At 44.5% G+C, this 21,822-nt stretch overlaps 1 protein-coding gene across 1 annotated transcript in view; it reads left to right on the top strand.

The window, feature by feature from the left end:
- Positions 1–181: 181 nt before the first annotated feature.
- Positions 182–21,822, top strand: part of LOC121550389 (rab11 family-interacting protein 4A) — a 96,166-nt gene continuing 74,525 nt past the window's right edge. The window contains exon 1 of the mRNA XM_041862619.2: positions 182–511. Within this exon, the coding sequence (XP_041718553.2) occupies positions 353–511 (159 nt within the window). The 5' untranslated portion in view covers positions 182–352. The remainder of the gene's footprint in view (positions 512–21,822) is intronic.

Here is a 21,822-nt window from a genome sequence, read left to right as displayed (position 1 = left end):
CAGTAATTATAAATTTCCAAGGGGATATTTATTTACAAGTTTCTATTCGATAGTCATGTGGTTGGAAAACAATCAAGGAGCTAGATGGTATCACAATAACATCAAATTGTTTACGTAAATCGATTTTTTTTTTTCATGATAGTGAATCGTAGCCAATTATTGTCTCTACCCACCGCTCGTCGATCAGTGGTCCTTCCTATTCGGTAACGGGATGCTGCTGATGTAACAGCGCCAACCGAGCCAGTCCGCAACGGCACCAGCGGAGAGCAGCAACCGGAATGATGGCCACTACAGAACGAATTCAAACGAAGTCCGTTCAATAACGACATTATCTGACAAACCGAACTCGAAGATGGAAGGAAACGTCTTCCCCGATCAAGAACAGCTTCTAGGGTTTCTGAAAAAGCTCAAGGAGGTATTCGACGTGTGTGATGAGGATGCTGATGGTTACATTCGGGTCGAACATTTCGTGGATCTGGGGCTCCAGTTCGGGCAGGGAGACCGAGATGAGGTAAGTCTCTGTCGGTTGGTGACATCCACGGTTGATGATGACGAATGAGAATTCGGAGGAGATTTGATCGAATGAAGCTCCCATTTGTGCAAACGTTTTAAATATGATGATCATCACAACATTACTAGGCCGGATGTGTGTGCGTTAGTTTATTGGAAATGTAAAAATCGCCAACATTGATAAGACAGTGAGACAAACAGGTTGCCAGCCAGAACCGAATGTGATCACGAGGTGACCGTTTGATATATTTTCTGATGGATCATTCGATTTAGTGTAATATCAAACCTGTCTGATATGACCATTCAGTTGCCATGGTTTTATAATGGTTTAAATAAGACGATACATTTTCTCACTGACGTCAACACATCTGTACACGCGCCAACCACAGATAGGCATATTCATGCAGGATATTCAGACATCGATAGGTCTATCATAATGGGTATGGTGATTCAGATAGACCTAATGGATGCATATATACAGTACCAGTCAAAAGTTTGGACACACCTACTCATTCAAGATTATTATTATTGTTTTTTTTTACTATTTTCTACATTGTAGAATAATAGTGAAGACATCAAACCTATGAAATTACACATATGGAATCATGTAGTAACCAAAAAAGTGTTAAACAAATCAAATATATTTTATATTCTTCAAAGTAGCCACCATTTGCCTTGATGACAGCTTTGCACACTCGTGGCATTCTCTCAACCAGCTTCACCTGGAATGCTTTTCCAACAGTCTTGAAGGAGTTCCCACATATGCTGAGCACTTGTTGGCTGCTTTTCCTTCTCTCTGCGGTCCGACTATTTCAATTGGGTTGAGGTCGGGTGATTGTGGAGGCCAGGTCATCTGATGCAGCACTCCATCACTCTCCTTCTTGTCAAATAGCCCTTACACAGCCTGGAGGTGTGTTGGGTCATTGTCCTGTTGAAAAACAAATGATAGTCCCACTAAGCGCAAACCAGATCGGATGCCGTATCGCTGCAGAATGCTGTGGTAGCCATGCTGGTTAAGTGTGCCTTGAATTCGAAATAAATCACTGACAGTGTCACAAGCAAAGCATCCCCACACCATCACACCTCCTCCTCCATGTTTCATGGTGGGAACTACACATGCGGAGATCATCCTTTCACCTACTCTGCGTCTCACAAAGACACGGCGTTTGGAACCAAAAATCTCAAATGTGGACTCATCAGACCAAAGGACAGATTTCCACCGATCTAATGTCCATTGCTCGTGTTTCTTGGCCCAAGCAAGTCTCTTCTTCTTATTGATGTCCTTTTGTAGTGGTTTCTTTGCAGCAATTCGACCATGAAGGCCTGATTCACGCAGTCTCCTCTGAACAGTTGATGTTGAGATGCGTCTGTTACTTGAACTCTGTGAAGCATTTATTTAGGCTGCAATTTCTGAGGCTGGTAACTCTAATGAACTTATCCTCTGCAGCAGAGGTAACTCTGGGTCTTCCTTTCCTGTGGCGGTCCTCATGAAAGCCAGTTTCATCATAGCGCTTGATGGTTTTTGCGACTGCACTTGAAGAAACTTTCAGAGTTCTTGACATTTTCCAGATTGACTGACCTTCATGTCTTAAAGTAATGATGGACTGTCGTTTCTCTTTGCTTATTTGAGCTGTTCTTGCCATAATATGGACTTGGTCTTTTACCAAATAGGGCTATCTTCTGTATACCACCCCAACCTTGTCACAACACAACTGATTGGCACAAACGCATTAAGAAGGAAAATAAATTCTACAAATGAACTTTTAAGAAGGCACACCTGTTAATTGAAATGCATTCCAGGTGACTACCTCATGAAGCTGGTTGAGAGAATGTCAAGAGTGTGCAAAGCTGTCATCAAGGCAAAGGGTGGCTACTTTGAAGAATCTCAAATCTCAAATATATTTTGTTTTGTTTAACACTTTTTTGGTTACTACATGATTCCATATGTATTATTTCATAGTTTTGATGTCTTCACTATTATTCTACAATGTAGAAAATAGTAAAAATAAAGAAAAACCCTTGAATGAGTAGGTGTGTCCAAACTTTTGACTGGTATATATTACTATTTTACCTGAGCTCGTGTGTGTGTGTATGTGTCTGTATAGTGTGGCCAGGTTGACATTATGCTTCTTTATCAATGCACTCTGAATTCATTTCACATGAATCATTAACATTTCTCTATAATTAATTGAAAAGAAAACAGTTAATATAGATTTGTATAACTATTGGTGTATGCTGTTTCACTTGTCACTGTACAGTTTTGCCAATACACCTTTATAAAATTGTGAAGCTTACATACAACCAACCAACATCAATACAAAAATATTGAAATGCCATATTTTAGTGTCATGCGGAAGCTAATTTAACCCTGTTTCAATATCCTTGTAACAGACAGACAGGAAGACAGGCAGACAGACAGACAGGCAGAGCAGGAAGACAGGCAGGACAGGCAGGCAGACAGACAGGCAGAGCAGGAAGACAGGCAGGGCAGGCAGACAGTCAGGCAGGCAGGCAGGCAGACAGGGAGGCAGACAGACAGGCAGAGCAGGAAGACAGGCAGACAGACAGACAGGCAGGAGACAGGCATACAGACAGACATGCAGAGCAGGAAGACAGGAAGACAGACAGGAAGACAGACAGACAGGCAGAGCAGGAAGACAGGCAGAGCAGGCAGACAGGCAGGCAGGCAGGCAGACAGACAGGCAGGCAGGCAGACAGGCAGAGCAGGAAGACAGGCAGACAGACAGACAGGCAGGAGACAGGCATACAGACAGACATGCAGAGCAGGAAGACAGGAAGACAGACAGGAAGACAGACAGACAGACAGGCAGAGCAGGAAGACAGACAGGCAGACAGACAGGAAGACAGACAGACAGGCAGAGCAGGAAGACAGACAGACAGATAGATAGGCACACTGACAGACAGGCAGGGTAGGAAGACAGGCAGGCAGACAGACAGACAGGCAGGGTAGGAAGACAGACAGGCAGACAGACAGACAGGCAGGGTAGGAAGACAGACAGCTGAGGTGCAGCCTAGTAAACTACCTGTCTGTCTGTCTGTCTGTCTGTCTGTCTGTCTCAGCAGGATATCACTAAATCACGGTTCCCTGCTCTTCTGATAAATGCTCTGTGTATCTTTCCTCCTTGAGACAAGATAAATATCTATCTATCTATCTATCTATCTATCTATCTATCTATCTATCTATCTATCTATCTATCTATCTATCTATCTATCTATCTATCTATCTATCTATCTATCTATCTATCTATCTATCTATCTATCTATCTATCTGAGGGTGAGTGGGCAAGACAAAATATTTAAGTGCCTTTGAACCGGGTATGGTAGTAGATGCCAGGTGCACCGATTTGTGTAAAGAACTGCAACGCTGCTGGGTTTTTCCACGCTCAACAGTTTCCCCATGTGTATCACGAATTGTCCACCACCCAAAGGACATCCAGCCAACTTGACACAACTGTGCCTCGAGAACAGCCAGGAATTCTTCGGGGAATTGATTCTACAAGGTGTCGGGAACGTTTTTTGCTCGATTGGTATCAAGGGACCTAACGTGTGCCAGGAAAACATTACCCAGTACGCACCAGTACACCACCAGTCTGTACCAGGCAGTAGGGAAAGGGGGATATCTAGTCAGTTGCACAACTGAATGCATTCAACTGAAATGTCCATGGACTCATGCTGCTTACGCCAAATCCTGATACCGGGATTCGTCGGACCAGGAGATGTTTTCCCACTCAAATGTCCAGTGTTGGTAATTGCGAGCCCACTGGAGCCGCTTCTCCTTGTTTTTAGCGGAAAGGAGTGGAATCCGGTGCGGTCGTCTGCTGCAATAGCCCATCCGTGACAAGGATCGACGAGTTTTGCGTTCCGAGATGCCGTTCTGCACACCACTGTTGAACTGCGCCGTTATTTGTCTGTTTGTGGCCTGCCTGTTAGGTTGAACGATTCTTGCCATTCTCCTTCGACCTCAACAAGCTGTTTTCGCCCACAGGTCTGCCGCTGACTGGATTTTTTGTTTGTCGCTCCGTTCTCGGTTATCCCTAGACACTGCCGTGCGTGAAAAGCCCAGGAGGGCAGACGTTTTTGAGATACTGAGTCACTTAGGTCACTCGTTTCGCCCATTCTAACTTTCAGTAGAACAGTAACTGAATGCCTCGATGCCTGTCTCCCTGCTTTATATAGCAAGCCACGACCACGTGACTCACTGCCTGTAGGAGTGATCCATTTTCGTGAATGTACCTAATAAACTGGCCCGTGTATGTATATCTATCTGTCTGTCTGTCTGTCTCTATCTCTCTCTCTCTATTGAAAGTCACATACAGTTTATCTCCGATGTAATCCAATCTCCAGGTTGTGATGGCTCCAGCTGTTAGGCTAATGGGTTTGTGTAGCCTTGGCGCTAACGAGGAACATTTAAAACAGGGTGAACACACACACACACACACGCGCACACACATAATGCTTTTCCTGTGTTTTTCACATTTCCGTCACAGATGCCAAGATGAGTAGGCCTAACATGTCTCTGTGTATAGGGCCTATGTGTGATGGCTTACATTCCAGATTCCACTAGTGTGGAATGTAGTCGGCTATACATAGGCTTTGTCAAATAAATGTTGCATTCCCCCATTGAGCCTACAGACGCAGTTCAGTGCATCAGCACACTAACCAACACAGTGATATACCTATAGTAATTAGTGTCCTTCATGCCGATGAAGTGAAATTCCTCCTGGGAAATTACGTTCTTTATGTCTTTCAAATGGGAGATTTGTGTGTGTGTGTGTGTGTTTGTGGGTGTGTGTGTGTGTGTTTGTATGGGTGTGTGTGTGTGTGTGGTGGCCATCTTGGTATTTCTCTTTGTACTTGATTAATCAAGATTAATGGTCCTGTTAATGCCAGTGAAGAGGTTGTGTTAATGGTTGTTACTAGCCTCCTGTTTATACCAGTGAATAGGTTATGTTAGTGGTTGTTAATCGGCCAGGGAAGGTGATGTATTGAAGTAGTAGAATCTCACGATGCATCCCAAATAGCACCCCATTCCCTATTGGCCCTGGTCAAAAGTAGTGCACTATAAAGGAAAAGGGATGCCATCTGGGACACAGACGCACCCGTTGGTGTTTATACCAAGCTAATGTAGTTTCATTCGTTGATACATTCGTTTGCTCTTTGGTTGATACAATTGTAATTTTTTACAAACATATCACAGCTGCCTAAATTGCTGATTGTGGCTTTAGTGGACTTATTGATAGTGGACCGTTGAGCTAGCTTTAGGAAACTGTTGAAACTAAATGAGTCTTCACCATTGAGCTAGCTTTTCTTAAACTGTTGAAACTAAGTGAGTCTAATTCTTCACTGTTGAGCTAGCTTTGGGAAACTGTTGAAACTAAGTGAGTCTAATTCTTCACCGTTGAGCTAGCTTCTGGAAACTGTTGAAACTAAGTGAGTCTAATTCTTCACCGTTGAGCTAGCTTCTGGAAACTGTTGAAACTAAGTGAGTCTAATTCTTCACCGTTGAGCTAGCTTCTGGAAACTGTTGAAACTAACCGAGTCTAATTCTTCACAGCCTTTAAGGTCTAATTCTTCACAGCCTTTAAGGCAGAGACTATCTGGTTGATTTTGATTGTTTCCCCATGCTTGATGATGTTGATGTAGGTATAGATGTATCCATTAATAAACCACAACACAGCAGACCAACAGCCTAGAAACGGAGTTATCTAGAGCATGACAAAGAAAACAACACAGCAATAACGTGACAGCAACCCTTGTTTATCTCTGCTCTCTCTCTATCTGCTCTCTCAATTTTTTGTTTTTGTTTGTTCTTCCCTGGTTGCCCTTTTCTTGTGGCAACAGGTCACAACTCTTGCTGCTGTGATGGCACACTGTGGTATTTCACCCAATAGATATGGGAGTTTATCAAGATTGGATTTGTTTCCAAATTCATTGTGTAATGTGAGGGAAATATGTGTCTCTAATATGGTCATACATTTGGTAGGAGGTTAGGAAGTGCAGCTCAGTTTCCACCTCATTTTGTGGGCAGTGTGCACATAGCCTGTCTTCTCTTGAGAGCCAGGTCTGCCTACGGCGGCCTTTCTCATTAGCAAGGCTATGCTCATTGAGTTTGTACATAGTCAAAGCTTTCCTTAATTTTGGGTCAGTCACAGTGGTCAGGTATTCTGCCACTGTGTACTCTGTTTAGGGCCAAATAGCATTCTAGTTTGCTCTGTTTTTTTATTTTTATTCTTTCAAATGTGTCAAGTAATTATCTTTTTGTTTTCTCATGATTTGGTTGGGTCTAATTGTGTTGCTGTCCTGGGGCTCTGTGGGGTCGCAGCTCCAAGTTCATCTCTCTGTAGGTGAGGACTTTGTTATGGAAGGTTTGATAATCCCTTCCTTTTAGGTGGTTGTAGAATTTAATTGCTATTTTCTGGATTTTGATCATTAGCGGGAATCGTCCTAATTCTGCTCTAATTCTGGTGTTTTACATTGTACACGGAGGATGTTTTTGCAGACTTCTGCATGCAGTCTGAATTTGGTGTTTGTCCCATTTTGCATGAATGACAAAGCCACTGTTGCTAAATCGTAGTGAGATAATGACATCAACAATGATGGTGATGAATTATGACAATATTATTTTACAAAAATGTATAGAAATAAAATAAATAAATAAAAATATTAATGTGATAATCTAAAAAGCATCTCTCTCTCTCTCTCCCTCTCTCTCTCTCTCTCCCTCTCTCTATCGCGCTCTCTCCCTCGCACTCTCTCTCTCTCTCCCTCGCGCTCTCTCTCTCTCTATCGCGCTCTCTCTCTCTCTCTCTCGCACTCTCTCTCTCTCTGCTGTCCTTTCCCAGTCTCTCTCTCTATGTCCAATTAGTAGGGTTTTTACTGGGACCCCCTCTGTTTGCCAGGCCAGGTGACCTTATTTCTAACGGGTCACTCATCATCAGGACAACGACCAGTCCCAAATGGCACCCTATTTCCTACATAGTGCACTAAATAGGGCATAGGTTACCATTTGGGCCATAACCAGTTTTCTTGTAATTGCCCACTCTGCTCTCTCCAGTTGAGCATGGGCCAGGAGAACTAGGGAACTAACGATGATTTCTCAGGTCATTAAGCAGTAAGACTCAGTGTCACGTTCGTTTAAAGAAGGGTCGGACCAAGGCGCAGCGTGATATGCATACATGTTTATTTAACGATAACACTAGACAAAACAACAAAGGAAACGAAACGTGAAGTCCAAAGGTACAACACAACAAACCTTACACGGAACAAGAACCCACAACTAGACAGTGCCAAAAGGCTGCCTAAGTATGATTCCTAATCAGAGACAACGAACGACAGCTGCCTCTGATTGGGAACCACACCGGCCAACATAGAAATACAAATCTAGAATATTCACACCCTGACCAAACTAGCTAGAGTTCTGTAGGCCAGGGCGTGACACTCAGGCACACCAACGCTAATGGAGCTCATCAGAATAATACCCAGCATGCTTTGCAAATTGTTCATTTTTTACGTATACACCAAGTGTACAAAACATTAGGAACATCTTCCTAATATTGAGTCGCACCCCCTTCAGAACAGCCTCAATTCATCGGGGCATGGACTCTACAAGGTGTTGAAAGCGTTCCACAGGGTTGCTGGCCCATGTTGACTCTAATGTTGTGTGTCAAGTTTGGCTGGAAGTCCTTTGGGTGGTGGACCATTCTTGATACACACGGGAAACTGTTGAGAGTGAAAACCCCAGCAGCGTTGCAGTTCTTGACACAGTCAAACCGGTGCGCCTGGCACCTACTACCATACCCTTTTCAAAGGCATTTACATTTTTATTTTTTACCCATTTTTCTGTCCCATCGCTGCATTTCCCCTACGGACTCGGTAGAGGCGAAGGTTGAGAGACCATGCGTCCTCCGACACACGACCCTGCCAAGCCGCACTGCTTCTTGACACACTGCTCGCTTAACCCGGAAGCCAGCCGCACCAATGTGTCGGAGGAAACACCGTCCAACTGGTGACCGGGGTCAGCCTGCAGGCGCCCAGCCCGCCACAAGGAGTCGCTAGAGCGTGATGGGACAAGGAAATCCCGGCCAGCCAAATCCTCCCCTAACCCGGACGGCGCTGGGCCAATTGTGCGCCGCCTCATGGGTCTACCGGTCATGGCCGGCTGTGACACAGCCTGGGATCGAACCCGGGGCTGTCGTGCCTTAGACCGCTGCGCCACTCGGGAGGCCCTGGCACTTAAAACGTTTGTCTTGCCCATTCACCCTCTGAATGGCACACATACACAATCCATGTCTCAATTGTCTCAAGGCTTAAAAATCCTTCTTTAACCTGTCTCCTCCCCTTCATCTACACTGATTGAAGTGGATTTAACAAGTGACATCAATAAGGGATCATAGCTTTCACCTGGATTCACCTTGTGAGTCTATGTCATGGAAACATTGTTCATAATGTTTTGTAAACTCAGTGTACATTTATATTTAGTTAATTTAGCTGATACTCGTATCACACCATAGTGCCATCAGACTTCTGATACCAATGCAGGGTGAAGGGGCCACAAAATGGTGAACCACTATTAAAAATGGTATAGAAAACTATTTTGTATTTAGAAAATACTAATTACAGCTCTCTAAAGTATATTGTTATTGTGATGAGGTGGTGTTGAAGGAGTCAGGCGCAGGAGGGTAAATCACAGAAACAGGCTTTAATCCGAAAAATACAGGTTTACGCAGAAATGCGTCAAACACTCTCCAGGGCACAAAACAGGCGCACTGGAAAATACAAGGCACACGGGAAAAATTCTCCCGTCGATACCAAATACAAGAGCTCCACCGAGCTACTAACCTCCACAACAAACAATCACCCACAAGGACAAGGGGGCAGAGGGAACACTTATATATGGACTAATTAGGGGATTAGAACCAGGTGTGTGTGATTGATTGGGCGGCAGGTAGCTTAGTGGTTAAGAGTGTAGTGCCAGTAACCGAAAGGTCGCTGGTTCTAATCCCCGAGCCGACTAGGTGAAAAATCTGTCGATTTGCCCTTGAGCAAGGCACTTAACCCTACTTGCTCCTGTAAGACGCTCTGGATAAGAGCATCTGCTAAATGACTAAAATGTAATTGACAAGACAATTGATATGATGATCGGGGCGGCAGTGGTTAGTACTCCGGTGATGATGAACGCCGAAGCCTGCCCGAACAAGGAGGGGAGGCAGCCTCGGCGGAAGTCGTGACAGTTATTAAATACATTGGAGTGTAGTTCAGCCCAGTGTAATGCAAATTACAGCTCTCTAAAGTATCTTGTTACTAAATACATTGGAGTGTAGTTCAGCCCAGTGTAATACAAATTACAAAATACTCAGCAGTAATTGAAAAACAGAAATACTGCCCATCGTCATGGTTACACCTCTTTGTCTGGTTACACCTCTTTGTCTGGTTACACCTCTTCGTCTGGTTACACCTCTTCGTCTGGTTACACCTCTTTGTCTGGTTACACCTCTTTGTCTGGTTACACCTCTTTGTCTGGTTACACCTCTTTGTCTGGTTACACCTCTTCGTCTGGTTACACCTCTTCGTCTGGTTACACCTCTTCGTCTGGTTACACCTCTTCGTCTGGTTACACCTCTTCGTCTGGTTACACCTCTTCGTCTGGTTACACCTCTTTGTCTGGTTACACCTCTTCGTCTGGTTACACCTCTTCGTCTGGTTACACCTCTTCGTCTGGTTACACCTCTTTGTCTGGTTACACCTCTTTGTCTGGTTACACCTCTTCGTCTGGTTACACCTCTTCGTCTGGTTACACCTCTTCGTCTGGTTACACCTCTTCGTCTGGTTACACCTCTTCGTCTGGTTACACCTCTTTGTCTGGTTACACCTCTTCGTCTGGTTACACCTCTTCGTCTGGTTACGCCTCTTCGTCTGGTTACGCCTCTTCGTCTGGTTACGCCTCTTCGTCTGGTTACGCCTCTTTGTCAGGTTACGCCTCTTCGTCTGGTTACGCCTCTTCGTCTGGTTACGCCTCTTCGTCTGGTTACGCCTCTTCGTCTGGTTACGCCTCTTCGTCTGGTTACGCCTCTTCGTCTGGTTACACCTCTTTGTCTGGTTACACCTCTTTGTCTGGTTACACCTCTTTGTCTGGTTACACCTCTTTGTCTGTTACACCTCTTTGTCTGTTACACCTCTTTGTCTGGTTACACCTCTTCGTCTGGTTACACCTCTTCGTCTGGTTACACCTCTTTGTCTGGTTACACCGCTTTGTCTGGTTACACCTCTTTGTCTGGTTACACCTCTTCGTCTGGTTACACCTCTTCGTCTGGTTACACCTCTTTGTCTGGTTACACCTCTTTGTCTGGTTACACCTCTTGGTCTGGTTACACCTCTTGGTCTGGTTACACCTCTTCGTCTGGTTACACCTCTTTGTCTGGTTACACCTCTTTGTCTGGTTACACCTCTTCGTCTGGTTACACCTCTTCGTCTGGTTACACCTCTTCGTCTGGTTACACCTCTTCGTCTGGTTACACCTCTTCGTCTGGTTACACCTCTTCGTCTGGTTACACCTCTTCGTCTGGTTACACCTCTTCGTCTGGTTACACCTCTTTGTCTGGTTACACCTCTTCGTCTGGTTACACCTCTTCGTCTGGTTACACCTCTTTGTCTGGTTACACCTCTTTGTCTGGTTACACCTCTTTGTCTGTTACACCTCTTTGTCTGTTACACCTCTTTGTCTGGTTACACCTCTTCGTCTGGTTACACCTCTTTGTCTGGTTACACCTCTTCGTCTGGTTACACCTCTTCGTCTGGTTACACCTCTTCGTCTGGTTACACCTCTTCGTCTGGTTACACCTCTTCGTCTGGTTACACCTCTTCGTCTGGTTACACCTCTGTGTCTGGTTACACCTCTTCGTCTGGTTACACCTCTTCGTCTGGTTACACCTCTTCGTCTGGTTACACCTCTTCGTCTGGTTACACCTCTTTGTCTGGTTACACCTCTTCGTCTGGTTACACCTCTTCGTCTGGTTACACCTCTTCGTCTGGTTACACCTCTTCGTCTGGTTACACCTCTTCGTCTGTTACACCTCTTCGTCTGGTTACACCTCTTTGTCTGGTTACACCTCTTCGTCTGGTTACACCTCTTCGTCTGGTTACACCTCTTTGTCTGGTTACACCTCTTCGTCTGGTTACACCTCTTCGTCTGGTTACACCTCTTCGTCTGGTTACACCTCTTCGTCTGGTTACACCTCTTCGTCTGGTTACACCTCTTCGTCTGGTTACACCTCTTCGTCTGGTTACACCTCTTCGTCTGGTTACACCTCTTCGTCTGGTTACACCGATGAACGTGTGATGTTGCCACTCTACTGTGTGTGTGTGATTCGGTGTGTGTGTGTGTGATTCGGTGTGTGTGTGTGTGATTCGGTGTGTGTGTGTGTGATTCGGTGTGTGTGTGTGTGATTCGGTGTGTGTGTGTGATTCGGTGTGTGTGTGTGTGATTCGTGTGTGTGTGTGTGTGATTCGGTGTGTGTGTGTGTGATTCGGTGTGTGTGTGTGTGATTCGGTGTGTGTGTGTGTGATTCGGTGTGTGTGTGTGTGATTCGGTGTGTGTGTGTGTGATTCGGTGTGTGTGATTCGGTGTGTGTGTGTGTGATTCGGTGTGTGTGTGTGTGATTCGGTGTGTGTGTGTGTGATTCGGTGTGTGTGTGTGTGTGTGTGATTCGTGTGTGTGTGTGTGTGTGTGATTCGGTGTGTGTGTGTGTGATTCGGGTGTGTGTGTGTGATTCGTGTGTGTGTGTGTGATTCGGTGTGTGTGTGTGTGTGTGTGTGTGTGATTCAGTGTGTGTGTGTGTGTGTGATTCGGTGTGTGTGTGTGTGATTCGGTGTGTGTGTGTGTGATTCGGTGTGTGTGTGTGTGTGATTCGGTGTGTGTGTGTGTGTGTGTGATTCGGTACGTGTGTGTGTGTGAGTGTGTAGAGTCTTATGAGGATCAATACTGTCTAATTGCATAGAACATCTGAGTTTACTCTGGTTTCATCAGCGCTAAGGGCTGTGTGTGCATGTGACGTGTGTGTCTGTCTGTGTGTGCGTGTATGTGTGTAAGTACATGTGCGTGTGTCTGAGGAGTGTGTGATTAATGCATGACACAGTACAGTACTAAGCCTCAGTACAGCAAGTTGACATCTCTATTTAAGCTTCCCTGATAAGGAGGATTCATAGCTCACTGTGTGTGTGTGTGTGTGTGTGTGTGTGTGAGAGAGAGTGTGCATGTGTGTGAGTGGGTGCCTTTGTGTGTGTGTGTGAGTGTATTTTAGAGAGAGAGAGAGAGAGAGACAATACAGAATGTGAACTATACTGATCCTACTATAGTGTTTCATACAGCTTCTCTGCAGCAGTAGTGTCAGTCAAGTCGTGTTAGGAGCTGTACAGACCATGTGTACCAGATAAGAGACTGTGGCTGCCTCCCAGATGGCACTCTAGTCCCAGAACCTGTCATTGTTTGACAAAGGTCCTAAAGAAACTGTGGCGTCCATGTTGGCTCTCCTCTGCCCTCAGGGAGCCCTGCTGGGGAAATCAAAATGTCACCATCAGCAGCAGCAGATCTGCACCGTAAACCACAATGGGTGAGGGTGGTGAGGAAGGGTGAGGGGGAGTGAGGAGGGGTGAGGGGGGTGAGGAGGGGTGAGGAGGCGTGAAGAGGGGTGAGGGGGGATTAGGAGGGGGTGAGGAGGGGGTGAAGGGAATGAGGAAGGTTGAGGAGGGGTGAGGGGCTGAGGAGGGGGTTGGGCAGAGGGTGGAGGAGGGATGGGGAAAGACTAGTAAATAAGAATAGTCTGGAGAATGGACAGGTGGACAGCAGGTAGACAGTAGAATAGTCTGGAGAATGGACAGGTGTACAGCAGGTAGACAGTAGAATAGTCTGGAGAATGGACAGGTGTACAGCAGGTAGACAGTAGAATAGTCTGGAGAATGGACAGGTGTACAGCAGGTAGACAGTAGAATAGTCTGGAGAATGAACAGGTGGACAGCAGGTAGACAGTAGAATAGTCTGGAGAATGGACAGGTGTACAGCAGGTAGACAGTAGAATAGTCTGGAGAATGGACAGGTGTACAGCAGGTAGACAGTAGAATAGTCTGGAGAATGGACAGGTGTACAGCAGGTAGACAGTAGAATAGTCTGGAGAATGGACAGGTGGACAGCAGGTAGACAGTAGAATAGTCTGGAGTATAGACAGGTGTACAACAGGTAGACAGTCGAATAGTCTGGAGAATGGACAGGTGTACAGCAGGTAGACAGTAGAATAGTCTGGAGAATGGACAGGTGTACAGCAGGTAGACAGTAGAATAGTCTGGAGAATGGACAGGTGTACAGCAGGTAGACAGTAGAATAGTCTGGAGAATGGACAGGTGGACAGCAGGTAGACAGTAGAATAGTCTGGAGAATAGACAGGTGTACAACAGGTAGACAGTAGAATAGTCTGGAGAATGGACAGGTGTACAGCAGGTAGACAGTAGAATAGTCTGGAGAATGGACAGGTGTACAGCAGGTAGACAGTAGAATAGTCTGGAGAATGGACAGGTGTACAGCAGGTAGACAGTAGAATAGTCTGGAGAATGGACAGGTGTACAGCAGGTAGACAGTAGAATAGTCTGGAGAATGGACAGGTGTACAGCAGGTAGACAGTAGAATAGTCTGGAGAATGGACAGGTGGACAGCAGGTAGACAGTAGAATAGTCTGGAGAATGGACAGGTGTACAGCAGGTAGACAGTAGAATAGTCTGGAGAATGGAAAGGTGTACAGCAGGTAGACAGTAGAATAGTCTGGAGAATGGACAGGTGTACAGCAGGTAGACAGTAGAATAGTCTGGAGAATGGACAGGTGGACAGCAGGTAGACAGTAGAATAGTCTGGAGAATGGACAGGTGTCCAGCAGGTAGACAGTAGAATAGTCTGGAGAATGGACAGGTGTACAGCAGGTAGACAGTAGAATAGTCTGGAGAATGGACAGGTGTACAGCAGGTAGACAGTAGAATAGTCTGGAGAATGGACAGGTGTACAGCAGGTAGACAGTAGAATAGTCTGGAGAATGGACAGGTGGACAGCAGGTAGACAGTAGAATAGTCTGGAGAATGGACAGGTGTACAACAGGTAGACAGTAGAATAGTCTGGAGAATGGAAAGGTGGACAGCAGGTAGACAGTAGAATAGTCTGGAGAATGGACAGGTGTACAGCAGGTAGACAGTAGAATAGTCTGGAGAATGGAAAGGTGTACAGCAGGTAGACAGTAGAATAGTCTGGAGAATGGAAAGGTGTACAGCAGGTAGACAGTAGAATAGTCTGGAGAATGGACAGGTGTACAGCAGGTAGACAGTAGAATAGTCTGGAGAATGGACAGGTGTACAGCAGGTAGACAGTAGAATAGTCTGGAGAATGGACAGGTGGACAGCAGGTAGACAGTAGAATAGTCTGGAGTATAGACAGGTGTACAACAGGTAGACAGTCGAATAGTCTGGAGAATGGACAGGTGTACAGCAGGTAGACAGTAGAATAGTCTGGAGAATGGACAGGTGTACAGCAGGTAGACAGTAGAATAGTCTGGAGAATGGACAGGTGTACAGCAGGTAGACAGTAGAATAGTCTGGAGAATGGACAGGTGGACAGCAGGTAGACAGTAGAATAGTCTGGAGAATAGACAGGTGTACAACAGGTAGACAGTAGAATAGTCTGGAGAATGGACAGGTGTACAGCAGGTAGACAGTAGAATAGTCTGGAGAATGGACAGGTGTGCAGCAGGTAGACAGTAGAATAGTCTGGAGAATGGACAGGTGTACAGCAGGTAGACAGTAGAATAGTCTGGAGAATGGACAGGTGTACAGCAGGTAGACAGTAGAATAGTCTGGAGAATGGACAGGTGTACAGCAGGGTAGACAGTAGAATAGTCTGGAGAATGGACAGGTGTACAGCAGGTAGACAGTAGAATAGTCTGGAGAATGGACAGGTGGACAGCAGGTAGACAGTAGAATAGTCTGGAGAATGGACAGGTGTACAGCAGGTAGACAGTAGAATAGTCTGGAGAATGGAAAGGTGTACAGCAGGTAGACAGTAGAATAGTCTGGAGAATGGACAGGTGTACAGCAGGTAGACAGTAGAATAGTCTGGAGAATGGACAGGTGGACAGCAGGTAGACAGTAGAATAGTCTGGAGAATGGACAGGTGTCCAGCAGGTAGACAGTAGAATAGTCTGGAGAATGGACAGGTGTACAGCAGGTAGACAGTAGAATAGTCTGGAGAATGGACAGGTGTACAGCAGGTAGACAGTAGAATAGTCTGGAGAATGGACAGGTGTACAGCAGGTAGACAGTAGAATAGTCTGGAGAATGGACAGGTGGACAGCAGGTAGACAGTAGAATAGTCTGGAGAATGGACAGGTTTACAACAGGTAGACAGTAGAATAGTCTGGAGAATGGAAAGGTGGACAGCAGGTAGACAGTAGAATAGTCTGGAGAATGGACAGGTGTACAGCAGGTAGACAGTAGAATAGTCTGGAGAATGGAAAGGTGTACAGCAGGTAGACAGTAGAATAGTCTGGAGAATGGACAGGTGTACAGCAGGTAGACAGTAGAATAGTCTGGAGAATGGACAGGTGGACAGCAGGTAGACAGTAGAATAGTCTGGAGAATGGACAGGTGTACAGCAGGTAGACAGTAGAATAGTCTGGAGAATGGACAGGTGTACAGCAGGTAGACAGTAGAAAAGTCTGGAGAATGGACAGGTGGACAGCAGGTAGACAGTAGAATAGTCTGGAGAATGGACAGGTGTACAGCAGGTAGACAGTAGAATAGTCTGGAGAATGGACAGGTGGACAGCAGGTAGACAGTCGAATAGTCTGGAGAATGGACAGGTGGACAGCAGGTAGACAGTAGAAAGCTGATCAAGGTTTGGTTCTGACCACAGAGTCAACAGTCTCTCTGTCAGTCAGTGATAGATGAGTTGTCAGTCAGGGATAGATGTGTTGTCAGTCAGTGATAGATGTGTTGTCAGTCATTGATAGATGTGTTGTCAGTCAGTGATAATTGACTTGCCAGTCAGTGATAGATGAGTTGTCAGTCAGTGATATATGTGTTGTCAGTCAGTGATAGATGTGTTGTCAGTCATTGATAGATGTGTTGTCAGTCAGTGATAATTGACTTGTCAGTCAGTGATATATGTGTTGTCAGTCATTGATATATGTGTTGTCAGTTATTGATAGATGAGTTGTCAGTCAGTGATAGATGTGTTGTCAGTCAGTGATAGATGAGTTGTCAGTCAGTGATAGATGAGTTGTCAGTCAGTGATAGATGTGTTGTCAGTCAGTGATAATTGACTTGCCAGTCAGTGATAGATGTGTTGTCAGTCATTGATAGATGAGTTGTCAGTCAGTGATAATTGACTTGCCAGTCAGTGATAGATGAGTTGTCAGTCAGTGATAGATGTGTTGTCAGTCAGTGATAGATGTGTTGTCAGTCATTGATAGATGTGTTGTCAGTCAGTGATAATTGACTTGCCAGTCAGTGATAGATGAGTTGTCATTCAGTGATAGATGTGTTGTCAGTCAGTGATAGATGTGTTGTCAGTCAGTGATAGATGTGTTGTCAGTCAGTGATAATTGACTTGCCAGTCAGTGATAGATTAGTTGTCAGTCAGTGATAGATAGTTGTCAGTCAGTGATAGATGAGTTGTCAGTCAGTGATAGATGAGTTGTCAGTCAGTGATAATTGACTTGCCAGTCAGTGATAGATGTGTTGTCAGTCATTGATAGATGAGTTGTCAGTCAGTGATAATTGACTTGCCAGTCAGTGATAGATGAGTTGTCAGTCAGTGATAGATGTGTTGTCAGTCAGTGATAGATGTGTTGTCAGTCATTGATAGATGTGTTGTCAGTCAGTGATAATTGACTTGCCAGTCAGTGATAGATGAGTTGTCAGTCAGTGATAGATGAGATGTCAGTCAGTGATAGATGTGTTGTCAGTCAGTGATAGATGTGTTGTCAGTCAGTGATAGATGAGTTGTCAGTCAGTGATAGATGAGTTGTCAGTCAGTGATAGATGTGTTGTCAGTCATTGATAGATGTGTTTGTCGGTCAGTGATAATTGACTTGCCAGTCAGTGATAGATAAGTTGTCATTCAGTGATAGATGTGTTGTCAGTCAGTGATAGATGTGTTGTCAGTCAGTGATAGATGTGTTGTCAGTCAGTGATAATTGACTTGCCAGTCAGTGATAGATGAGTTGTCAGTCAGTGATAGATGTGTTGTCAGTCAGTGATAGATGTGTTGTCAGTCAGTGATAGATGAGTTTTCAGTCAGTGATAGATGAGTTGTCAGTCAGTGATAGATGTGTTGTCAGTCATTGATAGATGTGTTTGTCAGTCAGTGATAATTGACTTGCCAGTCAGTGATAGATAAGTTGTCATTCAGTGATAGATGTGTTGTCAGTCAGTGATAGATGTGTTGTCAGTCAGTGATAGATGTGTTGTCAGTCAGTGATAATTGACTTGCCAGTCAGTGATAGATGAGTTGTCAGTCAGTGATAGATGAGTTGTCAGTCAGTGATAGATGTGTTGTCAGTCAGTGATAGATGAGTTGCCAGTCAGTGATAGATGAGTTGTCAGTCAGTGATAGATGTGTTGTCAGTCAGTGATAGATGTGTTGTCAGTCAGTGATAATTGACTTGCCAGTCAGTGATAGATTAGTTGTCAGTCAGTGATAGATAGTTGTCAGTCAGTGATAGATGAGTTGTCAGTCAGTGATAGATGAGTTGTCAGTCAGTGATAATTGACTTGCCAGTCAGTGATAGATGTGTTGTCAGTCATTGATAGATGAGTTGTCAGTCAGTGATAATTGACTTGCCAGTCAGTGATAGATGAGTTGTCAGTCAGTGATAGATGTGTTGTCAGTCAGTGATAGATGTGTTGTCAGTCATTGATAGATGTGTTGTCAGTCAGTGATAATTGACTTGCCAGTCAGTGATAGATGAGTTGTCAGTCAGTGATAGATGAGATGTCAGTCAGTGATAGATGTGTTGTCAGTCAGTGATAGATGTGTTGTCAGTCAGTGATAGATGAGTTGTCAGTCAGTGATAGATGAGTTGTCAGTCAGTGATAGATGTGTTGTCAGTCATTGATAGATGTGTTTGTCAGTCAGTGATAATTGACTTGCCAGTCAGTGATAGATAAGTTGTCATTCAGTGATAGATGTGTTGTCAGTCAGTGATAGATGTGTTGTCAGTCAGTGATAGATGTGTTGTCAGTCAGTGATAATTGACTTGCCAGTCAGTGATAGATGAGTTGTCAGTCAGTGATAGATGTGTTGTCAGTCAGTGATAGATGTGTTGTCAGTCAGTGATAGATGAGTTGTCAGTCAGTGATAGATGAGTTGTCAGTCAGTGATATATGTGTTGTCAGTCATTGATAGATGTGTTGTCAGTCAGTGATAATTGACTTGCCAGTCAGTGATAGATAAGTTGTCAGTCAGTGATAGATGTGTTGTCAGTCAGTGATAGATGTGTTGTCAGTCAGTGATAGATGTGTTGTCAGTCAGTGATAATTGACTTGCCAGTCAGTGATAGATGAGTTGTCAGTCAGTGATAGATGAGTTGTCAGTCAGTGATAGATGTGTTGTCAGTCAGTGATAGATGAGTTGCCAGTCAGTGATAGATGAGTTGTCAGTCAGTGATAGATGTGTTGTCAGTAAGTGATATATGTGTTGTCAGTCATTGATAGATGTGTTGTCAGTCAGTGATAATTGACTTGCCAGTCAGTGATAGATGAGTTGTCAGTCAGTGATAGATGAGTTGTCAGTCAGTGATAGATGTGTTGTCAGTCAGTGATAGATGTGTTGTCAGTCAGTGATAGATGAGTTGTCAGTCAGTGATACAGTGGGGAAAAAAAGTATTTAGTCAGCCACCAATTGTGCAAGTTCTCCCACTTTAAAAGATGAGAGAGGCCTGTCATTTTCATCATAGGTACACGTCAACTATGACAGACAAATTGAGAAAATAAAATCCAGAAAATCACATTGTAGGATTTTTAATGAATTTATTTGCAAATTATGGTGGAAAATAAGTATTTGGTCACCTACAAACAAGCAAGATTTCTGGCTCTCACAGACCTGTAACAATTTATTTAAGAGGCTCCTCTTTCCTCCACTCGTTACCTGTATTAATGGCACCTGTTTGAACTTGTTATCAGTATAAAAGACACCTGTCCACAACCTCAAACAGTCACACTCCAAACTCCACTATGGTCAAGACCAAAAAGAGCTGTCAAAGGACACCAGAAACAAAATTGTAGACCTGCACCAGGCTGGGGAAGACTGAATCTGCAATAGGTAAGCAGCTTGGTTTGAAGAAATCAACTGTGGGAGCAATTATTAGGAAATGGAAGACATACAAGACCACTGATAATCTCCCTCGATCTGGGGCTCCACGCAAGATCTCACCCCGTGGGGTCAAAATGATCACAAGAACGGTGAGCAAAAATCCCAGAACCACACGGGGGACCTAGTGAATGACCTGCAGAGAGCTGGGACCAAAGTAACAAAGCCTACCATCAGTAACACACTACTCCGCCAGGGACTCAAATCCTGCATTGCCAGACGTGTCCCCCTGCTTAAGCCAGTACATGTCCAGGCCCGTCTGAAGTTTGGGAGAATGTCATATGGTCAGATGAAACCAAAATATAACTTTTTGGTAAAAACTCAACTCATCGTGTTTGGAGGACAAAGAATGCTGAGTTGCATCCAAAGAACACCATACCTACTGTGAAGCATGGGGGGTGGAAACTTCATGCTTTGGGGCTGTTTTTCTGCAAAGGGACCAGGACGACTGATCCGTGTAAAGGAAAGAATGAATGGGGCCATGTATCGTGAGATTTTGAGTGAAAACCTCCTTCCATCAGCAAGGGCATTGAAGATGAAACGTGGCTGTGTCTTTTAGCATGACAATGATCCCAAACACACCTCCCGGGCAACGAAGGAGTGGCTTCGTAAGAAGCATTTCAAGGTCCTGGAGTGGCCTAGCCAGTCTCCAGATCTCAACCCCAAAGAAAATCTTTGGAGGGAGTTGAAAGTCCGTGTTGCCCAGCGACAGCCCCAAAACATCACTGCTCTAGAGGAGATCTGCATGGAGGAATGGGCCAAAATACCAGCAACAGTGTGTGAAAACCTTGTGAAGACTTACAGAAAACGTTTGACCTGTGTCATTGCCAACAAAGGGTATATAACAAAGTATTGAGAAACTTTTGTTATTGACCAAATACTTATTTTCCACCATAATTTGCAAATAAATTCATTAAAAATCCTACAATGTGATTTTCTGGAAAAAAATTCTCATTTTGTCTGTCATAGTTGACATGTACCTATGATGAAAATTACAGGCCTCTCTCATCATTTTAAGTGGGAGAACTTGCACAATTGGTGGCTGACTAAATACTTTTTTCCCCCACTGTATATGTGTTGTCAGTCATTGATAGATGTGTTGTCAGTCAGTGATAATTGACTTGCCAGTCAGTGATAGATGAGTTGTCAGTCAGTGATAGATGTGTTGTCAGTCAGTGATAGATGTGTTGTCAGTCAGTGATAGATGAGTTGTCAGTCAGTGATAGATGAGTTGTCAGTCAGTGATAATTGACTTGCCAGTCAGTGATAGATGTGTTGTCAGTCATTGATAGATGAGTTGTCAGTCAGTGATAATTGACTTGTCAGTCAGTGATAGATGAGATGTCAGTCAGTGATAGATGAGATGTCAGTCAGTGATAGATGAGATGTCAGTCAGTGATATATGTGTTGTCAGTCAGTGATAGATGTGATGTCAGTCAGTGATAGATGTGATGTCAGTCAGTGATAGATGTGTTGTCAGTCAGTGATAGATGAGTTGTCAGTCAGTGATAGATGAGTTGTCAGTCAGTGATAGATGAGTTGTCAGTCAGTGATAGATGTGTTGTCAGTCATTGATAGATGTGTTGTCAGTCATTGATAGATGAGTTGTCAGTCAGTGATAGATGTGTTTTCAGTCAGTGATAGATGTGTTGTCAGTCAGTGATAGATGAGTTGTCAGTCAGTGATAGATGAGTTGTCAGTCAGTGATAGATGTGTTGTCAGTCAGTGATAGATGAGTTGTCAGTCAGTGATAGATGAGTTGTCAGTCAGTGATAGATGCTTTTCTCTGCTGTTGCTGGGTGCACTACTCTGAGTAGTGTGTGCATGTGTCTATGTATTTGTGTGTCTGTGTGTGTATGTGTGTGTGTGTGTGTGTGTGTGTGTGTGTGTGTGTG

Source organism: Coregonus clupeaformis, chromosome 35 (genome assembly GCF_020615455.1).
Source record: "Coregonus clupeaformis isolate EN_2021a chromosome 35, ASM2061545v1, whole genome shotgun sequence".
Classification (NCBI taxonomy): Eukaryota; Metazoa; Chordata; class Actinopteri; order Salmoniformes; family Salmonidae; genus Coregonus; species Coregonus clupeaformis.
Note: the sequence above shows the minus strand (reverse complement) of the source record. Positions and strands in the feature narration are given on the sequence as shown.